This window comes from Pezoporus wallicus, unplaced genomic scaffold (assembly GCF_028554395.1).
Source record: "Pezoporus wallicus isolate ANWC-B61680 ecotype Strahan unplaced genomic scaffold, APGP_CSIRO_Pwel_v1 contig_13961, whole genome shotgun sequence".
Taxonomy (NCBI): domain Eukaryota; kingdom Metazoa; phylum Chordata; class Aves; order Psittaciformes; family Psittacidae; genus Pezoporus; species Pezoporus wallicus.
In genome coordinates, this window is record NW_026639900.1 from 41,192 (window position 1) to 66,182 (window position 24,991).

Below are 24,991 nucleotides of genomic sequence, written 5' to 3' on the forward strand. Positions count from 1 at the left end.
CTTTGAAGCCCAGAACTATTAACTATTTCCTTTTGAAACGTGTTGAATCCGAAGGCACCAGACCGGCGCTTCCAGCCCGGATGGTACCTGGAATAGCGCAGCATCTCCAGTTGGGCACAGCTCTAGCAGGTTACAGCAGCAAGGCGCTACCACGCTCGCCGTCAGGTCACAATTAACTAACAACCCAACACACCCCTTACCCCCATCATTACACAAAGACCCCCCCACCCTTGACCACGAAGCAGCGTCGCCGGCGCGCATGGTACTTACGGCGATGCCGTGGCCGAAGCCGGAGCCCGGCTGCGGGCTGGCGGCGCTTATGTAGTTACCCACGCCGGAGTCCTGGCTGGCCGTGCCGTAGAGATCCGCGACGGGCCCTGGGCTGTTGGCCCCGGGGAAGCCTCCGGGTCGGGCTGGGTTGGAGCCTGCCGGGGAAGCGGGTGCGCCAAAATTCGGTTGAGCACTGTAGCTATTCAAGACTGGTGTGCAGAGAATAAAGCTGGGTATGAGGCCAGACGCCGGGCATGCACCGTTATTACAAAGCCAAACACCAGAATAAACAGCCTAGGCCCAACTTCTAACACTTAACCAAGGCCATGCGATAGGAGAGCAAGTACTGGATAAGAGTCAGCCCGTACTACTACGAAGCTTAGAGCTCCAAAAATATATATATATATGGATATATATGAAAAAAAAAGAACAATCATTCAACACACTACTGCAACCAGAGACTGGAGGTGCTCATTTTCACCAAATTATCACAAAATATAATAGGTATTTTTCAACATCTGACTTGATGCTCATGCAGTAGTAACAAGTTCTCTAGGTCTGGGCACGCCGAGACAGCATTCACATCCCATGCAAACTACAAAGGAACTAGTTTGAGACTACACATTGTGGTAATATTGATATTAAAATGTTGACAGCAAATAACTTCAATCACGTCTAGGAAAATCGTTTTTGGATCCATTCGATACTTTGGAAAAAAAACCCGCCCTTTTCAATCAGAAAGCTGTTGAAATAGCTCAATAGTTCATTTCTATTTGTTTTAAATGGTACGGAATGGAACGGTTTGGATTGATTTTTGTTGGTTTTAAATGTGAAGCAAGGAGAGTGTTGCTTTATTTAATCTTTTTCCTTTCGATTTGGAGAGCGAAGACCTACCTTCGTCTCCAAAACCATGCTTGGGACATCAACCAAAATCAAACAAAGAAATAAAGATCAAAAGCAAAAAAGAACTGCAGAGGGGGGATGAGAACTCACCTCCTAACGTGGAAGTAAAAGAAAATCTGATTTTTTTTCCTCCCTTTTTTCTTTTTAGTTTTGAGACAGAAAAACAATGTAAATAAGGATGACACTAAAGAAGAAGGTTCGGTATTAAAGCATGTTAGATGATCAGGCTTCTGGCATTTCTCACAGCTGCTTCTGGATGTAGGGTTTATGAGGAAGGAGTTTCAATGCAAACGAAAAGTTAGCGGACTGGGAGGAGCTGGATGGAAATGGCTTGCGGGAAGCTGGAGCTACACCTGAGTGGCACTTGCACGATCCTCTGGAAGCACATGGAGACTTCCCTGCCCGTGTCCACTGCATCCCACCACATCCCTGCTGCATGCAGGTACCGGCAGCACCGAGACACACACTGCAAACAGCTAACACTGGCCTTCCTGCTTACTCAGCCTGAGCACGCTGGTGTACACACGCCCGCGGTGGGACAAGTCCAGCGGGCCACCACCTCTCCTGCCCTGACCCTTTCCCTCTGCACCACTCACCCAAGAGGTCCCCATTCCTCAACCGAATGAATTAACTGGTCAAAAAGAGCCCAGCTGGCAGCTCTGCAGTGACAGGGAACTAAATCTCACAAAATGACTGATTTAACGCAGCTCTGAACTGGCAGCAGGAGAAAGTAAGTAGGACATCTAAGCTAGCAAGTTAAAAGAAATAAGGCATGGGAGAATAAACAGATTTTGGAATTCACTGGCAAACAAAGCGCCTTTTTTGATTATTAAAGATTAAATGTCAAGATAACATTTGGCCTGCTCACTCATGAAGAAAAATATCCAGCTGAGATGTTCAAAAGCCCTTTATTGCTATAAGCTAGCACTTCTTCCCCTCTTTCTTCCTCCTGGTTCAATAAAATGGATGTGAGTTTTACTGCCAAGGCACACAGAAAACCCAACTGGCTGGTGCCAGCAGAGGGACGGGGTAAGGTAAGGGGGGATCCTGTCAGTAAGGTACTCCTGTGAAGCCCCACAGCAGCACCAGGAGAGCCCATGGCACCATCACCACCTTGGGACTAGGAGCAGGGACCAGCCTTGGCTCACATGGTGCCCAAAGCCACCCGCTGCTGTGTCCACACCATGTGCTGATGAGTGTGGTGATGCTGTGGCTAACGGGACAGACACACAGACACCGTGGCATCCAGAGGGGCAGTTCTGTGTCATTAACCTGCAACTATAGACTGTGCATAGGTGACAAGGGGACACGCTTTGTCATGTCCTTAAACCTCGCAAGGAGAACAGCAAACAGAGGCTGATAAGCCAGGGAGAGATGCTCAGTCCCCACCAAATATCCCACCCTGGCCACTGGCATTCACATCTCTAAGAAGAGTGGAAATCCCAGCTTTCATCCACACAGAAAGCTGGCAACTGGTTATTCAAAAGCCCTTCTGACTGTGGCTATGGAATGTAAGGAAAAGGTAATTTCCTACCTGCTGCACATCAGGTGAGGACCCCACACCGCTCACAGGAGTGCCTGCAGAGAGCCGGGCATGCCAAAAGCACACCCGCTGCTCCATCACCCGGGAACCGCTGCGGAGCCTTGGGATGCCCCGGCACTGCTCCGTGCTCCCTGCAGAACAACGCCTGGAACGCTGCACAGGAAGGGCTGGAAGCTTTTACAGAGCTGACACTTTGCTCCGGCCCCAATAAAGGAAAGAGAAAAGCTCTTGTAATTGCTAGGAGGGTGAGCACCCCTCAGAAACGATTCACTCAGCCATGGCGAGCTGCTAAAGAGTTGTCTTCTTCCAATAGCTGCACACAAGCTCACCTGGAGCCAGAGGCACTTTAACCATCGCTCTGAAACAACAGCAAAGGGACCCTGAACAACCCTCCCAACATGCAAACCGTGACGTGCTCTGGTAAGAAATACCTGGGAACAAATCTGGTTTACACACACCTGCAACAATCTGGGACTAAAACAAAGGAGAAAAAACCAAAACCCGAATCCTGCAGACACTGTTTCAGTCCTCAAAGAAAACGTGAGACTCCCTGGGGACATGTATATGTGTGACAAAGCTCCCAATGGCAGCTCAGCTGCTGGAGGAGGCAGAAGCTGTCCAAGAGCTGTGGCTGCTCCGAGATGCCGGAATCATTAAGATTAATGCCTTTCAGGCTGGAAGGAATCCGAGACTCTCCCCTGGCCACCGACATCCTGCGGTGAGAATGGGAAATAATTAAGGGCAGGAGTTTGGAAGCACACTGCTGAGAAACCATCAGGGGACTGCTGCCCCAGTAAAGGGGAGGGAATCACCGACCATGTCCTGATGCCACTCAATAGAGACGAGGAGCAAAGCCCGACCTGTTGCCTGGTCTGATCTCCTGACTTCGGTTTGGGAGGACCCATCGGATTGATTCACCATTGCTTGGGGGCTGGCAGGGCCATCTCCTCCCCTTACAAGCACTGCCAGCACTCAGAAAGGCCTGGCAGTCAAAGTACCCAATTCCAACGTGCTCTGAATGGGTCAGGTCCAATTTAACAACCAATTGCCCAGGAAACCACCCTGCACTGGAAGCTTTCACAGCTCTGAGACTGCAGATAAGTGCCTCCAACTCAAGGGTTTCCTCTACACATAATGTGCAATCCCAAGTATCACCAGGAAGCCCTGGAATAGATCAAAGTCAGCAAAGATGTGCAGAAGATTAAATGTGTCTGTAAGTCACCGCTAACCAACTTTTATCTTCCTCAGCCCCAGCGATCCCCCATCCTCTGGGTTACAGAAGCTCCTTCCTATGCTGGTGGAGATCAAGAGACAGCAGCCAAGAGATGTGGCAGTGATGGGAACAAGGAAGTTTAATGGCACCCGCTTCACTTTGAATTTGCTGTGGTTTTTCCTACCTTAACTTCCTCTGAGGCTCTGAATTTTGATCAGAGTGAACGCTCGCCTGCAGGCCAGAGGGACAGGCTCTGGGGAGCTTCAGCCCTGCGCTGCCGTGGCTTGGGGAGCACCGAAAAGCAACGAGGGAAAAGCAAGAAGGGGCACGAGACACTGAAGCAAACGTGGGTTCATGAAAGAGCGCCCGAACAGCCTTGTTTAAAATGCAAAGTGTTGGCTGGCACAGCGAGAGCTGGACCTTGTCTGAATGGGTGGCGGGGAGAGCCACAACAAACATCGGTGCTGCCTCCATATTCCAGAGGCGATGGGAAGAGACAGAGGAATGTCATCGCTGCCAAGGCTGGAAACGGATAAAAGGACATTGGTGCCTTGCCACATACAACTGCCAGCGTTCAGTATTTACAGCAGTCAGGTTTTGCTGGCAAAGGCCAGGGTTTGCTGTGCTTCCCTGCTGCAGCTTGTGCCCATCCCACCTCAGGGATGTGTTCGGTGCAACCATGCACGTTCACTGCCCCCTCTCCTCTGCCCAAGCTGCATCTCCTTGAAAGAGAATCTGCTGAAGGTCTTCCTGCTAAAATAAATATGAATTTGCAGAGGATTTCAACACGCATCCATAGCCTCAAGACAGTGCTTCAACAAGCAAAGCTGGTTTATTACTGACTCATCTTGGTGGCCTTTAGCAGAGCTGCCTTTATCCACGGTTAACGCGCGTGTACGATGCTTCTCAACGCACCGCTCAGACAAGTGATTTATGTCAAGGAGCCAAGGGCTGGAGCCCAAAACGCACCCGGCAGCCCAGGCTCAGGATGCTCAGTGCTGCAAACGCTCTGCTGGGAGCAGGGAGGGTGCTCGCTTATCGAGTGCCTTCTCCTGCACACTGCCATGTTAACACAGACCCTGCACACATTCATCTGCGTTCAACAAGAAAGGTCACCACTGAAAGATAAACTCTCCTGCAATGAACTCGAGAGAAATTTCTAGAGTCATTACGGCATTAGCCCTGGTGAGCAGTGCGTTACACTAATGAGGCTCTGAACGCCTCGGGCAGCTGCGAAAGCACAAGTCGGATGCTGGAATCCCACCCAAATAAACTCAATGCAGGCACGGATGATGAAGGGAAAGAGGGAGGGAAAGGGAGAAGAAAGGTAAGGATTTTGACAAGGAGAACTTGCTTGGTGCTGGGCTGACGGTTGGTCCCTTAGGGCCTTGTTAGACGTGATGACAAAGCAAGGCTTTCAAGCACACTGTATTCCGAAGGAAATAAAGCAGGTGAAATGTGTTCTGAGGTGTAAGACATGCCCTGCATGGGGATCACAGTCCCCTGCACACAGCCCACATGGAGCCTTTGGTGACAACCTTGATCCCTCTTCTATAGCACCAAACCACAAAGACTAAAACACCACTGGCTCCTTCTGTTAACTACTGTGGTTTTGCTTGACTTTAACACATAACAAATGAGAATTTCAGAAGCCAAAACAAACCAGAAGGAAGGTGAAGAGCGGTGCAAAACGTGGTTACAGAGACTTGTGGCTGCCCTCCCAGCCGCAGGGCACAGGAGACAAACACCTCGAAACCGGCCCGTGATTTACTGGATCTCCTCTTTGAGAAGAGGCAGGAGATGTCAGGACAAGCTACAGTGCCTTTATCCCAGCCACAAATACATTTGGCACTTGAGCGAGCAGAACGGAGCTGGCTGGAGCTGCCCCAGCTTCTCCCCCTTCCCAAGCACCCACGTCCCTACCTGCACCCTGCAGAGACACAGCTGCACTTCTGTCCTCTGATGCCCTCCTTGTCCCTGCCTCGTCCCGCCAGCCCCGGGGTGGCTGCTTGTACCAACAGGCTTCCTGACAACTTGTTGATGCAGCTCTCTAATTCCTGGATGACTCTCTCATCTACCATAAACAGCCACGCACGATTTGGCAGGCATTTCTACCATCAATGTTTATGATAATAACTAAATGTGCTTGAAAGCAGCAGGAAATTTTCAATATAACTATCATTAAGACAAAACGCTTTAAATCAAAGCCATTACCCACTACCAAGACTCAAAGCTCACAAGATTAGGCTGTTTTTCTATCTTTATGAAAAATTCATATAACATGCTGCAAATCTCATCTACCAGCTCGAAGCAGTAAATGATCTAACAACATGGGACGCTGCTGACAGGGATGGAAACAGGCAGGGCACGGGGGCAAGGGCAGGGAGGTGCCATTTGGCAGCAGCCTGGCAGGGTGAGCTGATGGGGAGCAGGTACCCCAGCCCTGGTGGCAGCAGGGAGGGAGCGGATGGTATTTATCTGTACGCTGCCCATGATGGGTTCAGCAAAGCAGGGTCCTGAGCAGCCAAGCTAGGACAGGAGACTGCATCACAGTCTGGAGGCATTTAATTGGAGCCATTTGGATTTTAACAGGTGATTTTCGCAGAAGGAATACCCCATTCCCAAGCATTCAAGCTTGCTGCCTTGCCTTTGCAATGACCCACACACAAACAGCAGAGGACATTACAGTAAACCCACAGAGACTGGAGCAGGGAAGCTCACATCCTTCCTTGGGGATCCCGTGCAGCATAAGCACTAACACCACACTGCAGTGTGCGTGACCAACACACCAGCGACCACAGTGGGATGCTGACACTTTATAACAAGCCACAGGAAAACTTCACCACCACATGCAAACATCATTAGTGCTCAGAGCCTCATGAATGCCATTAGCTAGCACTGCACCCGGGTTACACATAGCCTGGCCAACACTAATTCTTTTGTGCATTCATGGCTGAAGTTAATGGGAGCTTGTCCCTTGCTTTTCAGAGATGCTAACAAGCAAGATGTGATTTACCCAAGATTGGATGTACAAATTGATGCCAGTCTGCAATAGGACAGCAGTGCTCCTGGTCCTCCACTGCCTGTCGAGGCCACAGGAGCGCACAAGCACACCACTGAGAACTACATGCTCACATTTGGGCTCTTTTTCTATACCCATCCCTGCATACAGCTCCAGCAAGAGGCACAAACACGTTCGTTTGCAGTCAGGCTGAAGCATTGCTTTCTTGTACCCGTGTTTTTACACCCAGTATTGCTTTATGTCTGAGGCAGCACACGGCACAACCTCCAGTTCACATCAATGCTCCAACTCAGAAATGTCTCAGCGATAATGAGCTGCACACACACGGATATTCTGGGCAGGAGCAACGTACAAACAGCTCCCAACTAACTGAACCAGAAAACCAAATAAACCCTGTGCTACAATTAGAGGTGCCATTTAGCACATCTCTCATGGGGACCTCCCTGCTCTGCTCTTCCCAAGCAGCCTTGAAAAGCAAACACCTCTCTCTAAGAAGCCTGTGGCAGACAGAGCTCCTCTGCAACTACGAAGATCTGGAGATGTCTTGCCTCTGACAGCCAGTTCAGTCCTGACTCTGGAAAATCAAACCACGAGCTTTGTGCCTCCTCTGTCACCCCGACACGGCTCTGCAATGGGGAGCAGGCAGGCAGCCCCGGGTTAGCAGCAGCAGTTGTCCCTCCCCTGCAGCTATACTGGCCCTGCAGGGAGAAAAATACAGCAAGTGTTGGGCTCATCAGTAAAATAAGTGGTGCTGAAGCCAAGAGACACCGAGAGCAGCTATCTGCCGTAACAAGGTACTATTTGTGCGTTATTTTCCATCTGCAGTCACACTTTAAAAGGTTGTTCTGCCTCTGCAGCCCCTTCGGAAACAGCTTCACACATCAAAACATCGCAGGGCTAACGACAGAAAGCAGTGGGTGGTGAACAGGTTCCCAGCTCAGCAATTACTGCTGGAAGTGAGCAGGGCTCGGGCAGGGAGTGCTGCACAGCCCCTGAGCAGGGATGCTCACAGCCATTCGCACCCCTCGGACCCGCAGCAGCCCGAGCTGTTGGGAACCGAGCTGGACACGTCACTGTGATAATGGAAGATGGGATCTTGTGGCAACTGTTCCTGACACGGCCCCCGTGCAGGCGGCAGGGACACAATATTAACTGCTAAACTACCTTAGGCGAGCAGAGAGCAAGAGCTGGGGGGTCCCACGAGCTTGGGCAAGCTGAAAATGCAACCACTGTCCCTCTTGTGCATGCTGCAGACACGTGAGCAGCACCTGCTTCTGCTAAATACAGCTTCAAAAGGAAAAAGGGGAGATTTAGGTTGGATATTAGGCACAAGCCCTTCCCTGTGAGGGTGCTGAGGCACTGGCACAGGGTGCCCAGAGAAGCTGTGGCTGCCTCATCCCTGGCAGTGCTCAAGGCCAGGTTGGACACGGGCTTGGAGCAAGCTGCTCCAGTGGAAGGTGTCCCTGCCCGTGGCAGGGGTTGGAGCTGGAGGAGCTTTAAGGTCCCTTCCAACCCCAACCAGTCTGGGATTCTATGGCTCTATGAAATACTGTGATTAACGCATCCAAAGCATCAGCAACACCTGGAAGCTGTCGATTTGCACCAATTTGCAGAGGAAAAGCCACAAAATTCATCACATTCATCTCTTCTAAGCCCTGCAGTTACGTAGCAGCACAAATAAATGCACTCCCAGCTTGGCTGCAATCTTCTGCAAGCAATCAGTATTTATTGCCTAATCACCTTTTCCATGCTGCAAGTTAGCCGTGTCACCCTCGCGCCGGGCCACACAAAGCTGCGCTTGCAGGGGCTGCAATCAGGGAGCCAGCTCTTGTCACAGCCTTACAAAAGGATTTCCTCTCGAGCGGCTCATCTTTAATCATTATAAAAGCACAGAAGTTTAATCCATTTTTGATGTAAGCGCTAATAGCTTTGTGTCCTTGAAGTTCAAAGTGGTCTTCGTGCATGTCGCTAATTAGCCGAGCAAGCAGCCATTCAGCTCCCTCTCATGTTTCTAATTAGATCCTTAACAACAAACAAATGTCGACCTTACAAAGGCTGTACTACGCTTCCCTCCATTAGTTAAACAGTTTGGGAGGGATGCAGCTCCCATTTGGCTGCAACCCCCCCGCCCCAGCACGGCACTCGAGGGGTTTGGGTCAGGGGCACTCAGTGCCTCTGCTGCCTGTTGGAGAGGCTCCACCTTACTTACGGCCACTTCTAGGGGTGCCCAGCACCCCGGGGCCATGAGGTGCCTACCCCACAGCTCCTTGCACCCACCAGACAGGCATGGCCCAGCTCTGCTGCCCTCCCTGCCAGCAAGAGATGCTCATCAGTTGCCTTGCGACAAGCAAATAAAACAGGGACGTAACTAAACCATCCCATTAGTCATCTTCCTAACAGGTTTCTCTGTCAATTTAACTGGTTTTACAGTTAATTTAAAATCTGGCATGCTTTAATGTTTACATACTTCACACCAAGTGCTTGCGACGGTTTCCTTTCACTCTTCTTTGGTGCTCGACGGTTGTTAATGCGCTGCATTGGAGCATCTGCAGCCAGCGCTGCTCACTGGAGAAGGCACCAGCACCAGCACTGCCCTGGGCTTTTCCTTGGGCAACACCAGGCAAGGGGGGATGAATGGAGGGAAGCCTGCACCAGGGAACTGCTGCCATTGTGCTTCTCTGTCTCTCAACTCGGATGCTCCCTGTTCCGCAGTACCTGACCCCGGCACGGTACCTGCTGCCTGTGCCTGCACGTTAAGCTCTAACACTTATTACCATCCATCCAAGTGGCAAACAAGGCTCAAGCTGTTGATGCTGTGCTAACGCAGACCTCGCTCTAATAATTCTTCTCTTTAAAATGAAGGAAGAGCCGAGCCAGGCGACGCCGGCGCTTTCACCTCGCACTGAGGAGCACGAAAGCTGCTGCTACTTTTACCACGGGCAACCACATCCGCATTAATTGTTTACCACAGCCCGGACAGGTCTTTTATTAATATTAATGAGTAACAGGGAACAAAAGGCCCCTTTATTTTTAGCCTACTCTAATTGCGTAGTAATTACTCATCTACAAAACAAATGAGCCGAACTCCATTGCCATAGCAACAGAAACTCTGGCCTCCCACTGTACCGCATTAACTGGCTATCACTCCTGTTAATTTTAAATTGAAGCCTTTTGTACAATAACAGACAATAGAGGGGGGAAATTAAAACAAAAGCTGCTCTTTGCTTTGCTGCATATGTTAAGTTGCCGTAGCAGGAGGGCACTGCCCAGGGGGCACCTTCCCACTGCTGATGGACCCCCGGTGGGATGGATGGATGGATGGAAGGGGGCACAGAGGGGTTATCCTGGGAGCAGAAGAGAAATTCTGCCCACAACCCCCAGTGCTTTCTGTGCAATGATCTGCGGGAGAGTCTGCACCAGGCGCCGGCACAGAGAGAGGAGCTGGCACTTCGAGCATCCCTGCTTGGCCAGACAGACATCAACAGCCACGGTTGGAGCAAGGTGGAGCCAGGGGTCCTCAGTGGCATGAGCGGGTGGTAACACCTCCCCCCAAGAGGAAAACCTGAGCTCACTGATGAGAAAACACCAAGAGAAGCTGCTGCCCACCACATGGTGCCTGGGGAGAGCTGGTGGCACCGGCTCTGCTGTCAGCACCTAACACCCCAGCTTCTGGCAAGGGAGGATTTGGCCACAGACACCTGAGACTCCCCACGGCACAAAGTGCTGGGCTCTTCACTGTCAGAAAACACCCTTAAAAAGACCCCGCTGTGTGAGTTTATTGTTTGCAAATAGCTCAAGTTTCTATACCTGCAGACCAATTCTGCATTCTCTGGCAACCACTAATCCACCGCGCTCAAGCTCAGTGCCAGATGCACGCTAACATCTGCTTCAAGGCAAAACTCCACTGCTTCTTTCTGTTTTCTATTTCAGAAAGGAGAGGGGGATAAAAAAATCACTGTAATTATGTATTAACTTTTAAAGCACCTGGGGAAAGAATCAGCATGAAAATACAATAGTACATCAGTAAAACGTGTGCCACGTCCCATTTAGTAGTTGTTGCACTAACGGGGAGCAGCCTGCGAGTGCTGCCAGTCAAGTTACCCCTCAGCTCAGTCAATACTTTACATGTTTGGTGATTAAAATGTATGAGATATGCTCACGGACCCAAGTATCTCATTGCACAGCAGAGCTCATGCTGAAGGTCCCCGTTTCAAACTTTACAATGACTCGTCTGCATCTCCCATGGAACAAAGTCTGATTACAGCAGCCAAGAGCTTCAACCCTCCACTTCCACTGGGTGAAAGGGGATGGAACACTGATAACTGCCCGCTGCAGGGCTTTGCAGGGCTGGAGCACAACTGCCCAGTGGTTGGCGTGGTCCAGAGCACCAGCAACCCAGTCCCTGCATGGGCAACAAGCCTGCACAAGGCAGCATCCACGCCATTACCACTTCCCGAGTGCCAAGAGCAGCAGCAGGGACACAGGGATGAGCTCAGATGAGGAGTGGTTTCCCATTGAAAATAATTCTCCTGATTGAAAAGACTATTAAAAGTCAGCTGCTAAATTTGTTCAAGATTAACTTCCACTGTACTTAAGCCTTGCACTTCAGAGGGGGTCACTAATTGCCCTGGAGATGATTTAGCAAGTGCACAAGGTTTTCTATTACAAAATTATCGATTAAAGCTGATGCATTTTAACCACATTAGACTTCAGCCAGGAGCCCTGTGAACCAACTGCTGCTGTGGTTAAGGCCTAACAGCAGCAGGGCCCAGTTGTTTTAGATGCACTGAATCTTCTCCTTGGCACTGTAGGATGTGCGATCCCCACCTTGGAACAGCATAACGCTGCTGTACCCAAACCAAAATGACTCCCTTTCTTTATTTGGGTAATAGCCAGAAAAGTAACTATAATGCCTACAGAAAAGAGGATATTGCCCAGAATGAGGCCAAAACCAACCAAAGAAATGCAGCGTGGCCTCCTCTAGAGCCACGCCACACTAAGCAGAGATGCACGGTGTATTCACATTGCTGTGATTTCTCTTTAACACACAACACTGCCTCTGTGTCCATCCCTCACCAAAGCCCACCATGGCATGGGGTCCCCCCATCTCTCCGGGCCCCCTGCAATGCTCCCCAGAGCCTCTGCTATGAAGATAAGCAAAGGATAACATGTGATGCAGCCATTAATTTCCCGATGCATCAGCTGCCAGGCTCTGTCACACAATTACCGGCGGTTCCAGTGGAGTGAGAAATTCCAGCCCGCTTGCTGCTCCCAAGTGGTCCACTTGTTAGGTTCTGGCTTTTGAGATTACACAGCTCGCCTTAAACTTTATGTACTTTTATATAGGACAATAAAAGAGGGAGAGCAGCTCCATCAGAGCCGCTGTGCCACAAGGGAGCCCTATCAACGGGCCGTATAAATCCCAAATTGGTTCACCGCCGGCTCTTTGAAACGCTCCTTAGGACATTTCTGAGCTGGTGCTGGCTCCTCTCCCTCCGCACACGCAGACCAACCGTTGTCCCACTTTTTATGGCCGTAATTTGCCAACACTATGGGTGCCTAATGACAAGATTAGATTTTTAGAGCCCCTTCTTTAAGTGTAAGACAAGGCTTCCTAAGCCCCATGCAATTTGTCGCTCTGCTGACTTTCAGATACACTCCTCACTTCATCATATGCCTGGTGCATTAAACAGTGGGTCCCCCGTCTCCTTGGCAGATTGAGATCTAAGGGTGAAATTATTCCCCCCCCCGATGCACAAGTGTCTCAGCTCCCTGGTAGCACTAAGGAAAGCAATAGGGGAGGCTCAGATTGCCTTGCGCAGGCTTGCATCGCGTCAGCCCCATCCGCAGTTGTTTGCTTGATTTACTTTATGTTCTATTAGAGGTAAGGAGCGGATACAAATCCTTAATTACATTTTGAAAGCCCATTCTGGATATTTTATCTCCTCTGCAAGCGCTTGCTGGAATACGTGCACTAAAGCCTGCCTTGATACCCCCAGCGGAGCGGGAAGACGCTCCAGCTCAGCACATCTGGATTGCGGGGAGGAGGGAAGGTGTGACCATGCCAGACAGTATCTTTTCTACTCCCAGCAGGATGCTTTCTGTCAAGCAACAAACCAAACAAATAATCCAAAGCCTAATGCAGGATCTCAATTACCAGCTGCTAAATTTACAGGCTGCAGCTTCGTCTGTGCAAGAAGTTTAGCACAGAAACCGGGGCACAGGAAGCAAAGACGCGTGCTGGCTCGATGGCAGAGACGATGGACTTGCCTCGACCTCCTCAAGCTGCTATTCATGAAATGCTAACTCTTCATTTCAAAACACCCCTCAAGCTGGGTGACATGGCAATGAGTACGACCCATCACTCGCTCAGAGTCTTGGCTGCATAACAACATTGGAGGTTTATGACCTAAACCCAATGGCTTCATGTCTCAGGACAGTCTGTGGGAAGCTGCTTCACACACACACTATCACTTAGATACCCAAATGGAGTGATCTGCGTTGGGCACATCCGGTCTACGACTGCCAACGAATGATTCTATGGGCTAATATGGACGAGTAAGAGGCTGATGAAGAGACCATGACTGTAAAATGACTTAAAAAATATCTCAGGTTCTTTTTTAATACAAAATAAAAAGAAGAGAATATCGTTATAGTCAGTGTTTTAATTCCTAGGGGGGTTAATTTGAAAAAAAAGAGGCAATTTTCCTATCAACATAAGAGCATGTGCGGGTTCTTGTGCAGAGGGTGTAGGTTACCTACAGCCGGCTTCAATTTAAACTTCCAGATAATGGGATTTAACAAATAGGGCACTATGGATCCAAGCCATCAGCAGCTCTCTGCTGTATTGATAGTCCTACGCTTTCAATCAAACCAAGGCTATGCTTTTATCTGCCACGCTAGTTCACGTTGATGATACCTATAATATCAACTCAACAATGCATGTTCTACAACTACATCTACTGCTACCAGTACGACTACTACAGTGCATGCATTTAGTTCAGTCCCACAGATACATACACTCTAAGAACAGGCAAGGGGAGATGTGAAATGTTTTACGGGACGACAAGTGTTTTTGTTTTTTAAGTAAGGGAAATTAATAAAAACATCAAAAGAAAGAAAGTGTACAAAAAAATAGAGACATTTCTCAAGAGTTGGTATGAGTCGTTTCTGGAACCGTTTCGTCCGAACAAGCAAAAAACATGCAACCAGCTGCTACTAACAAGAAGCTGGACACTGAGAGAGGATTAATAGGTGTGGACAAACCTTCCCGCTGAGAGCGCTCAGAAGAGTGTTTGAGAGGAGGTGTGCACGTCCGAGTGTAAGAGAGGCCGGAAAGTATGCCTCAGAGACACCCTCTCTCACAGCAGCCCCAACCAAGCAAGAGAGAAAACAACAAAACATAACTGCTCACACTCACCATCAAGGTCAGTAGCTCACGTTACGAGATTTGTTATAGCTGGCAAGTATAAAGTACAGTAAGGGGTTGTCAGGGCGCAGGGCTCAAAGGCAGCGCTGGCAAGCCGGGGACTGGCGCCCAAAATCCAGATGTGCCAGGGGTTGGGGTAGGGGGGAGCAGCTCTTGGTGCCGTGGCACCGCCTCGTCCCACCTCTGTGTGCCACCAGCCCTCTCAGCGGGCAAAGTGTGCCCATGGGAGCCTGTGCTGCTCCTCCTGGTGCCAAGCAGTGGGAATTGGGCTGGATTATGGATGACCTTATGGGTTTTGTCTCCAGTCCCCAGGGAGGAATAGCTGGTGGCAACAGGTTGGGAACTGGAAAAATCTCAGACTTGTCAATGAACCGCAGAGGGAGGAAGGAAACCCCTCTCCTGGCAAATTTTCCTTGTCTCGCTCTCCTGCCAGATGAACCCCTCCCATGTCAAATGCATGTCAAATGCATGTCAAAAATGCGTGTGCCCCCCCCCATGACTGCATTTCTTTACAAGACAAGAATGTTTTACATGTAAACCATGTCAGGTGAATGCAAACGAAACGTGACACTGATAGTGAAGTTGTTTAGGAGGAGTTTGCACATTTGGGCTTTCAACTTTGCTCATTTTCCACGGCTCAGGTCCCAATTCATTAAAAAAAAATACAAGAATGGATGAGGTTGTCACAAGGAGCCGAGGGATTCGGCAGCACAATCCCACCCGGCGGGAATGGATGTGGCCTGAGCCCTCTGTGTGCTCCAGGGACCTCAGCTCTCGCCCTGTCACTGGGATGTCGACTGAGGGTATGATTTACAAGAAGCATCGCTGCGTTCACCCTGCCAGCACGTGAGCAGCTTGGCTACACCTGAATTTATGAGTGGCACTGAGCACGAGTAAGGGGAAATGTCCCTTTCTGCTGGCTGCAGCAGGGAGCTGCTGTGATAGATCAAAGAACTTGCTCATCTAGCATGGTAAGCTGGTGACTGCATCCTCACATGCTGCACTGGGAAAAGAAGGGGTGAGGGCAGGGAAGATGCCCCCATGGAGGTAACTGCCCCTGGGTGGGCTCCTTTCGCTGGATGGCTTCCTAAGAGGAGGAATAACACCCCAGGGAGAAACTAAGGTGGTCAGTGCCCACCGTGCTGGCAGTGACACCGAGAAGGTGGGGAAGAGCCAGCAGGATGGGGCCAGAGAGCAGAGGAGGTCAATTTGGAGTGAGCTGATGGGGCTGGAGTGCTGCAAAGAGGGGGCAGCAGCAATGGGGACCTCTCAGCAAAGCACTGCCCAGTGAGCAGAGGGGTGGTGGGATGTTCTTGCCTGGATGTTTTCCAGCTCTCTTCCATGTCCTGGCAGAAAGGAGCCAGTATGGGCCAGCTGTGCTTTCGGATCAGGCACACGTGAAGGAGGGCTGTGCAAATTTGCAAAGGAAAAAGAAACCCAAGAAAAAGAAGGAAAAAACCCAAACCCCAACCATTTTTCTTGTAATGAATCGGGCCCATACACTGCAGCACAAGATCGATTGCTCTCGACTGCTCCTGAATACAATTCACTACCATTGCTGGATGGAAGTGGCGAACCCAGGATGTCCCTTCCAAAAACTGGCTTTGGATGGAGATGACTCTATGTGACACATCACTGCTCCCAGGGCACGTTCCGCTGCCAATGTGAACCGGGCCAGGGACAAACCCATCTTCCTCCTTGAGATCTCAGGGCTGGGGACGGGATGGGGGCTCATTTTGATTCAGTTTTGCCAGTTTAGTGCACACAGGCAATTTTGAGGCTTGAAAGGACGCTTCCAAACACCATACTGCTCTTTAAACTTGCCAGAAAGGGTGCTGTTAATTTAGGGTTAGGTTTAGTTTCGTATCGCAAGTTCAAATGAAAAAAAGAACAAAAACCGAAGAGAAACCAAACCAAAACCAGGAAACCCAACAGAAGGAAAACCAAAAGACACTCAAATTAAAGACAAATGATTTTCAGGCACAGAATTGATCAATGCTCAGTTCAGTTGTAATGGGCACCAAAAGCACTCCGATTAAAAAGAAAAGGAATAACCATCAGGGAAGCAACGTTAATCCAGCCAAACCCTCTGTGCCTCGCTAAGGGGCAACTCACCAGCTCTGTTTGCACGTAAAACAAAACCTGAAGGGCAAAACATGGGGAAGAGGCAGAAACGATGAAGTCTGTTTTCCTGAAATCGCAGGGAAAATCAATCTCGTTTTGGCTTTGTTTTCTTTGCGTTTGGTTTCTGCTCCCCTCCACGAAGGGGCAGAAGGAGAAGCCGGGAGATGGGGAATGCCCACAACCAGTCTGGCAAGTCACCCCTTAGGCGCTCTCTACATGCCACAAGATGAAACTGGTACAGATAATCCTTTGTAGCCTGCAAGCAGTGCCAGTTTGCATGGAACGGAGTTCTCCTGGTGTCTTTCTTTGGCCTCCACGGCATCAGGCTCGCACTCGAGACACACCTGCGCCCTCCTCGCAACCCCTCCTGCAGCGGGTCGGTCGGGTCTTTTCGGGAAGAGCCGGGTTTATCCACCGGGAATGCCGGAAAAGCCTCCGAGGAGCCCCCGCTGCAGGGCTGTGCCATGAGTGAGCTGCAGAGCCCCTGCCAGAGCCACGAGCCGGGCACGGCTGAGCTGAGGCCAGCAGCTCACTGATGGCTGCACTGAACACTTCATCACCTGAGCAAAGCGCTAGAATTCACTTGTTGAGCTGAATTTCAAACCTGAGGTCGTAAATTGGCAACCATTTATTTATTTCCCTTAAAGGGAAAAAAATAGAGGTTTTCAGAAGGGCAGGAAGGAAAGCTTCGATGCTCCTCGTGAAGGCAGGCAGGCTTTGAACACACGGGTGGCCAATGCCAGCTGCTGTGATCGCCCCGTGCCAGGACAAGGCACTGTCCCCAGGGGGACATGGACCCCTCACATTGGCCATGGTGGAGGAGGCAAGAGAGGCTCTGGGCACGGCCGGAGCACCCAGTGCCACTGCCACCACCACCTCAACCCAGCACCAGCTTTCCATGAGGAGCCAAAGCTTTTCTTCAAACCCACAAATTAATCTCTTTTTTTTTGGGGGGGGGTGGGGGGGGGTCTTTTATAACCTCGAATTTAAACGAAAGAAACCAAGAAACCAACGTAATAAAGGAATAAAGAAAGAAACAAATCAGAATATCTACCCTGGGTTTGGCAGTTCTTACGCCAATCTCCTGCAAGGTGCTCCATGGCCTCTGCTTGTAGTTTGGGGTTGGATTGGGGTCGATTTGATTTAGTGCTTTTCTATGATTTTTAGTTTCTGATCATTTGTTTTCAGGTCCCCGGGATAAGTGTGAGGAAGAAATCAGAGAAATGATGGAGAGCTGCAGCCACACAGAATACCGACAGAGCTTTTACCTGACCCTGCACTCTGAGGGTTTGCTCTTCCACGGGCCCCCCTACCTGATCCTCTTGCTGCTGCCACGGCTGCCGCTGCTACTGGTCCATAGGCCGCTGCCGGAAAACCTGGCCATGGAGAGAAGGAGAAGGGTAAAGACAGAAGCCAGCGGGTACCGCGAGTCAGTGTGGGGCATGGTTGCCATCCCGGCTCTCCATGCCACCAATGGAGCCATCGTCACGTGCCCACTGCCAGTGGTCCCTGCTGGCACAATGGTGGCCCAAATCCCCTTGGCAGAGAGGAATGTGTTGGCCGTGCCTGGCCGCGGCACACCGCTTACATCCCTGGGCTCTCGACCGGCTGGGGTCAGACCGCTTCCCAAAACGACAGGGAACTCTTCTCTTTGCTTATTTGCAAGTGATAATAACATGCTGATCTCCAGACAGAGCACTAATGGAAAATACGAGGAGGCCCTCATGGCGAGATCACAGATTTGCTGGGATCAAGCAGAAAAGGAATCACTGGAATGTAATTTAAAACAGAAAAGAGAGAAAGGGAAAAGCTCTTGAAAGCAAAACAGCCGCCGATCAAGTAGCTCTAAGACACCCCTGCTACAGGGGCCCGAGCCCTGACACAGGAATGAAATGCTGCTGGCAAGAGTGCAGGTTTAGGTTCTTTACTTCATTAATACCCAAAGGTCTGCCGGAGGCTCTGACTTCAAACGTGGGTATTTTAGGAGGGCAGTAAGGTCCAGTGACCAGCAAGAACCCCAAACCCCCCTTGCTGCATCACAACCAAACCCTCGGTGGTTCCTGGTCTCTGGGGAGCTCCGACTGCTCCCAACAGGAGAACCCTGGGGGTAGTGACCACCGTGGACCTGCCTCTTGAGAGGGCTCCGGGGCTTTGATCACAGCTGCTTTGCGATGCTGCAGGACCACAGAGGAACAACTGAGGCGACAGAAGAGAGAAGCCCCAGAGACACAAGCAGACTACAAGCCCCACTGCCTCTAGCACTATCACCTCAGCTACTGGCAATCTACCAGGAGGAAAGGAGCAGAGAACAACTAGGCTACAGTGACTTGAAGCTACTGAAAACAGCAATTAAAACCAGACATACTTGCATTTAAATATGGTAATAGGGCTGCAGCGGGAAAGAAAACAGTAGAGGTAAATGTAGGCTCTGCTACCCCTGGCTGCTGTTCCCTGTGAGCAGAGCCCATGAAACACAGAGCAAATCCCGTCCCTTCACGTCAGTGGGAATCTGTTTGGTTTTATGATGTGTGGAGTGGGATGCAGGAGGAAGAGCATCCAGATAGGGGACTATTATAACCAAATACCCAAGTGCTAAACTCCTCCTTGCTGGTGATGGAGCCACCAACCCTGGCTGGGACCCCCAACATACATTTAGGGCTAGAGCTGTGATACACTAGAGTGAGAAGACTTCAGTGGTAGAGTCAAATCAACCTCCAAACAGCAGGAAGGCATCTGCAGGACAAGGGCTGAGGCTCTGGGTCTTTGTTTCCATGCGGAGCCATGCCCAGGCCAAGCCCCGAGCCCTCCTGCTGTGGGTAAGGCAGGAGCAGAGCTGGCACCATCCCCACAGCCTCTCCTCCTGCCCATGTCCCAGGGGCAGCGTCCTCAGCGTTCCCATGGCACATCCAGGACCAGCTGGCCACCAGCAAATCGCATTTGGAGACTCCAGGGGCTCCCTAAACCGTCACTAAGGGATCAGAAGAGCTGCGGATTTTCCATGGAATAAAACGCCCCTGCCAAAACCAATCAAATCCCCTTCGAATCACCCAGCATCCCCCGCAAACAGCATAAAAAGAGGGGCTGGAAAGTTTGTTTCTCTTGCTCGAGTGCCAGGGACGCTCAGGATCTCTTTGAAATGCAGGACAAAAAGTTTTGCCATGCAAAAGAATGATGAAATAACAAGGGTGGAGAAGGCACTCAACAGAAAGAGCCCGAACAAAGGCTCTGTTAGCGCATTCCAGGGGACAGATGTGTGAAAAATTAATCCCTCCACCCCAAAGAAAGCCATTATCCCAGTTCTGAGATAAAAGCATCTCCGCGACATGGCATTCCAAACAACTCAAGTGTGATGGGCTGCTTGTGCTCTGCCTGGGACCGCTGCACTTGGCAGCAGGGCAGAGCCACAGCGGGAGATGGAACCAGGATTGATTATCATTGGCAAGACCTGCTCACCAATACAGACTCCCAGGCTGGCTCCATCACTGGAGGACCCCAAAATCAATCCAAGGTCCTGTAAGTAAGCAATGCCCACCACTGGAACGACGTTTGCCAGGCCCTGCATTGATCAGCTCCTTCGCACTAACGCTGCTCACTGCTTGCTCCTGAACCTCACAGCAGAGATCAGCAGCTGACGCTGTCCTCACGTCGCAAACGGGATCAAACCAGGCACAAAGCAGCACAAGGACTTGAGAAAGCCGTCTGCAGGCAGGCAGGGATGCTCACAGGTTCTAGTCTCAAGCTCCAGCACTAATCTCTCTAATTCCCCTCGTACCAGCCCCAGGGCCCTGTTTAAGCACTTTGGTCACGCTAGATTATTGCCTCCCATTGTTTATAAACTTCCACGCCAGCAAAGACTTCAAAGGATGGCACCACAGCGACAGCACAATTAGCACCGAACCTGTTCGGTGTACTCCTAGAGCTCCTGTCTCTACCCCACTTCTGCCTGTGCTCATCCCAGAACTGAGCTATCTGCAGCTCTTTAACGAAGAGGAAAGCATTAGCAAGCCCTTTTGCTGGTCGCCAGCCCCCAGAAGGAACCTGCTTGCCCACAGAACCTATTTCTGGCCCCGAGACCACACTGATGCTTGGGCAAGGCTGTGTGCCTGCACAGTGCCCTCCCCTGGCCCCCGGCTCGCTGAAGTCAACTGAGAAATCAAAAGCAGAGATCAATTCCTTCGGTGCCTGTTTAAAGCACTCCAATTCCTGCTGAAATGATCCCTGTCCTTTGTGTATCCGCTGCTTACAACTGCCTAGGGACAGCCAGGTACCAAAGCTGCTCAACAGGACAAAAGTGCCCACCTTGGGCATTGCAATTAGAAGATATTTTACACTAAAAGTATTGCAATGGGCTCGCACGCTGTCCAGGGAAGCCCTGAGGATTCACACCGGTTCCATGCTCTCGCATTGCTCCCAATGAGCTGGAGCCAGGGTTTGGAGTTCCATTTTTCACAGATAAACTCTGCTGCTCCCTGCACCAACAGTTCCACTGTAAATACTGAGGCAGCTTTGTGCCAGGGAAGACGGACACAGCTGCTTTCAGCGCTTTGCCCTATGGAGACAGATTTAGTCAATGGCTGCCTGCAAGCAACTGCTCTCCCCAAGGCACAACAGCCTGCAGGAGTGGGACTGAGGGGCAGCCCAGAGCAGGGCTGGATGTGGGCCGGCTGCTCAGTCCTGCACTTGCCATTACCCAGGAGACACCACCAGGAGCCTGGGATTTCGTGGATTTTCCAAGGCTTTGTGAACAGATCCGGTGGGAGCCACAGTGCCCGAGGAGGGACCTCCAGGGGATCACGGGCTCCGGGGGAAGGACACGCTCCCTCCTGCTCCATATCCTGCTCCAGTGGGACTGCTTCCTTCCCAAACCACCGATTTCTCCTTTACCCCAGCCTGAAGCTGGCTCCGAGGCCACCAGGAGCAACTGGAAACCCCTTACTCCAGGCATGCTGCCAGGACTCGGGTGCAGCCCTGGCTTTCCCTATGAGCAATCACTGACTCCTTCAGACCTGCTCTACTCAGCCCCTGAAGACCCCAAATGTCTTGCACCCCCCAAAGGACACAAGACCCCGTCCTCTACAAACAGCCAGACCATAGGAATCAAACCAAAAAGTAGCCACAAAGATCACAAAATTAGCTCTTAGGTCACAAAACATCATGCAAAGACTTTGCTTGTAATGGCAAAAGCACTTGGGGCACACCAGGGCATCTGTTCATACTCCAGCAATAAGCACAGGGATTTTAACCAAGAATAAAACCAGCAGCTGAGATACTCCAATCACCACCAGACTTCAGAAAACAACCCCAATGATGGGACATGCATGGAGAATAACAGAAAGGGCCCCATAAAACTGTGCCCCACAAGCTCTGTGTTCATGGGAGTGCTTGCAGTATCCTCCCTGTGGGGGTTGTGGGGGGCCCTATGCACACAGGATGGAGCTCTGAGGCTGTACCCGCCCCAAACCACTTGGCCCCACTGGTGCTCCCCAGTGTGCTGATCCGAACACCCATCACTTAGGAGGTTCACTGGATCTCCCAGGGGCAAAGGAATATAAAATCATCTGCAGGTTGAGTGGGAAAAGGAGAGGGGGAAACGGATCCCCTCTTTTCAAACACGGTTACCAGCGGCTTTGATCAGCACCGAAAAGCTTTGCGAGGCTCACAGCTGTCATTTCAAATGGGCTCTCGCTTGCATTATTCTTTCCATTAGGCAGCGTTATCCTCTTTGTAGGATCTTTGGGCTTCGTTTCAAAAGTATCCGAGACTCAAACCCCTGAAGCAGAAGAGCCTGGTGGCTTTTCTTTGGGAGGCAGGCAGGCGTGGGTCCAATTTACCGGACAGAATGTAGCCTTTAATGGTGAGCACGCAAGAGGGAAAGCTCCGTCCCAAAACAATCCCTTTATGTTCAAACCCTTCATCTTTCAGGCCTCCCTTGTCTCAGACTCCCCCCCAACTTTCTATAAGGAAACAAGAATGAGAAAGAAAAAAACCCTGCTCCCATTTGAAGCTTTAGATGAAACGCTCAATGTTTAGAGAAGAATATACCCAGAGAACTCAAGGTTTAGCGAGAATTGATGAAAGATCGGGATTCTACCAAATCATTCGCAATTCATTATCACAGTTTAGTAGCAATTAACTCTTTGGGATTCGATTGAAGACTCTCCCTAAGCTCTCCCACAGCTCTTGCTGTAGGAATCGAACGTGGAGGCAGTTCCAAGCCCTGCTTGGAATGTCTCGTGTTTCCCACCTGGTTTGCCTTTAAAGCAGCGGGATAGCGGCATCCACATGACAGCAAGCAGAAGGGACGAGGCGAGGCGCAGGGCAGACCTCCGTGGCAATGAGAATTGCTTTCCTGAGCTTTTGATCAATTCTATTAACACTTTTAGCACCTCCAAGCCCACCCAGAGTCCCTGCTTGTGACAGCCCCATTAAGTGTTTCCCTTTGTCTTTATACGCTGTGTTACATCAAGCTTATTAAAATCTATTTCACCAGGTCAGAAAATTAGCGAGCTTCAGCTACAGCCCATCACGCATAATGGCAGCCTCATTAAGCAGCTCACTGCAGCTAGCCAAGGCACAATCACCTCCTGCTTAAAATGTACCGCGCGTGGCAAGGCTCCCTAGAATTCCCCACGTCAGCCACTGGAACGCGCTCCACGCCGGATGCATGTTTGCAGATGGATGTTATTATGAACAAATACTTCTGCTTTGGAATTCCAACCAAACAATAAACCCCAAATAGAGTCCATTTCCACTCGGGCACTTCCACTTTATGCACAGCAAATGACCCATTTTTCAGCTGTTACCACTCTCAGGCCACGGGTTTTAAAACGAGAATGATGCAGTAATTACTTTATGCATCAGTGAGACAAAGCCTTGTTTGTCTCCAAATTATCATTCTGTGTTGTTTCAAGTGCAAGAACCCTTTTGAGGTTATTTCACCGTGCAGAAAACTGGGAAACTTCTCAAAAGCAAACAGTTTATTCTAAGAAAACTATTTATTCAAACAACCGCAAACCAAAAAGCCAAAGCTGGGAGCTGATGGAGTTTATTTACTCAGAAACTGCTCCCATCCTAGAGCAGCTTCAAGGCATCTGCCAGACTTCTGTGATGCGTCCTATGACAACGATGCCTCCCACCAGTCAAACTCAATATGTAATCTGGATTCTCCCTAATTTAGTCACTGGTGAAACGCAGAGAATTACAAGCTTGAAGTGAATGCAGCCGATGTGGGTGAAAGAGAAGCTGAACCAAGTCGCCTCCTGAAAGCAGTTCTGTTTAATACCGAGTTGAGCGCGCCGATGAAAGCATTTCTCATTTGAAAGCCCAAAGCCAAACGTTTGCTATTGATTTTTAATAAACCAGGTAAGGATAAATGAGAGGACGGCTGCAGGGGGAGGAATACCTGTGAATTCACTGCACCCGGGCTGCCAGGCAGCACAGCAGCTCTGCGCCTCAGTCACCTGCTGCTGAATGAACAAGGGCAGGTTAGATGGAACCACGTGAAGGAACACATACAAAGTTCAGCAAAGTGGACTGATTTGCTCCAAGCTTCATTTCGGCTGCTTCGATGGTACAGAAAATGAGCTATTTGGTTAAACTGCTCAGTTAAATTTTTATGAATGCCCTAAACTGGGTAAGTATTATTAAAAGACAGATCTTTGATGATGAGCAAAGGCATAGGAAGAACTAATGTCCAGAGGCTGAAGGTGGAAAAATTCAATGCAGACAAGAGGCAAGTATGCAAAAGAGAAGAGAATTAATCAGAGGACAAGCTTATCAGAGGTAGAGAAACTCTTCACAACCTATGTGAGTCGAAGGCGCAAGTGAATGCTCCTGTCAGAGGGATGCTGCAGCAACAGCCACTGCTGGCAGACAGGGAGCTTCCCACTGCCTCGCTGGAGGAACTGTCCCTGGGGATTTCCTAATCCACGTCATGAAAAAGGTCAGGGGAGAGGATTGTGATGCTGAGGCCAGAAACCTTCAGGGCATCACTGCAGTGAGTACGTATTACTGCCTCTGGGCAAAGGAGGACTTGGAAGCTCAATTATCAGCTTGAAATGCTACCAAGTGTGCTTGAAAACCACTCACATTTCAATGTTTCTGTGCTTTAAGGAGAGGAATCTCCTTCACTTCTCTGCAACCCCCAGCTTTACAGTTAAAAGCTGTATCTACCAAGACATAAGGTGTAAAAGCAGCTAGCCACTGTGCTTCTGGCTAGCTCAGACACATGGAATCCTGTACAGCAGAACTAGCGTTACCAGATCATGTTCTTCTTTCTATAGGGTTTATCCATGCTTGCTTTCTTCCATACATGTGTGTTCGCATTATGCCTCCTTATTCTTGTGACTAACCAGTCTCATTGCACTTCCCAGTTGCTGCAGCTGTGGCCTGTTCACAGCAGGAATCATCACTCAGGAGTTCTGGTGCTGCAGCATCACCCCAAAATGCAAAGAGCTCCTGAGAGAAGGGCAGGTTTGGGGGTTTTTA

General features: G+C 50.2%; 1 protein-coding gene across 29 annotated transcripts in view; it reads right to left on the bottom strand.

Moving 5' to 3' along the window:
- Positions 1 to 24,991, bottom strand: part of MSI2 (musashi RNA binding protein 2) — a 212,775-nt gene that overhangs the window by 3,997 nt on the left and 183,787 nt on the right. For 3 of the 29 annotated variants that reach the window (XM_057416706.1, XM_057416703.1, XM_057416702.1), the window contains 3 exons: positions 18,870 to 18,893; positions 17,773 to 17,880; positions 271 to 479 (listed from right to left, as the gene is read on the bottom strand). In XM_057416706.1, coding sequence (XP_057272689.1) covers positions 271 to 479; positions 17,773 to 17,880; positions 18,870 to 18,893 — 341 coding nt within the window. Of the gene's footprint in view, positions 1 to 270; positions 480 to 14,217; positions 14,358 to 16,495; positions 16,523 to 17,772; positions 17,881 to 18,869; positions 18,894 to 24,991 lie in introns of those variants that run through there. The other 26 variants (XR_008973067.1, XM_057416704.1, XR_008973069.1 and 23 more) reach the window with 25 other exon arrangements.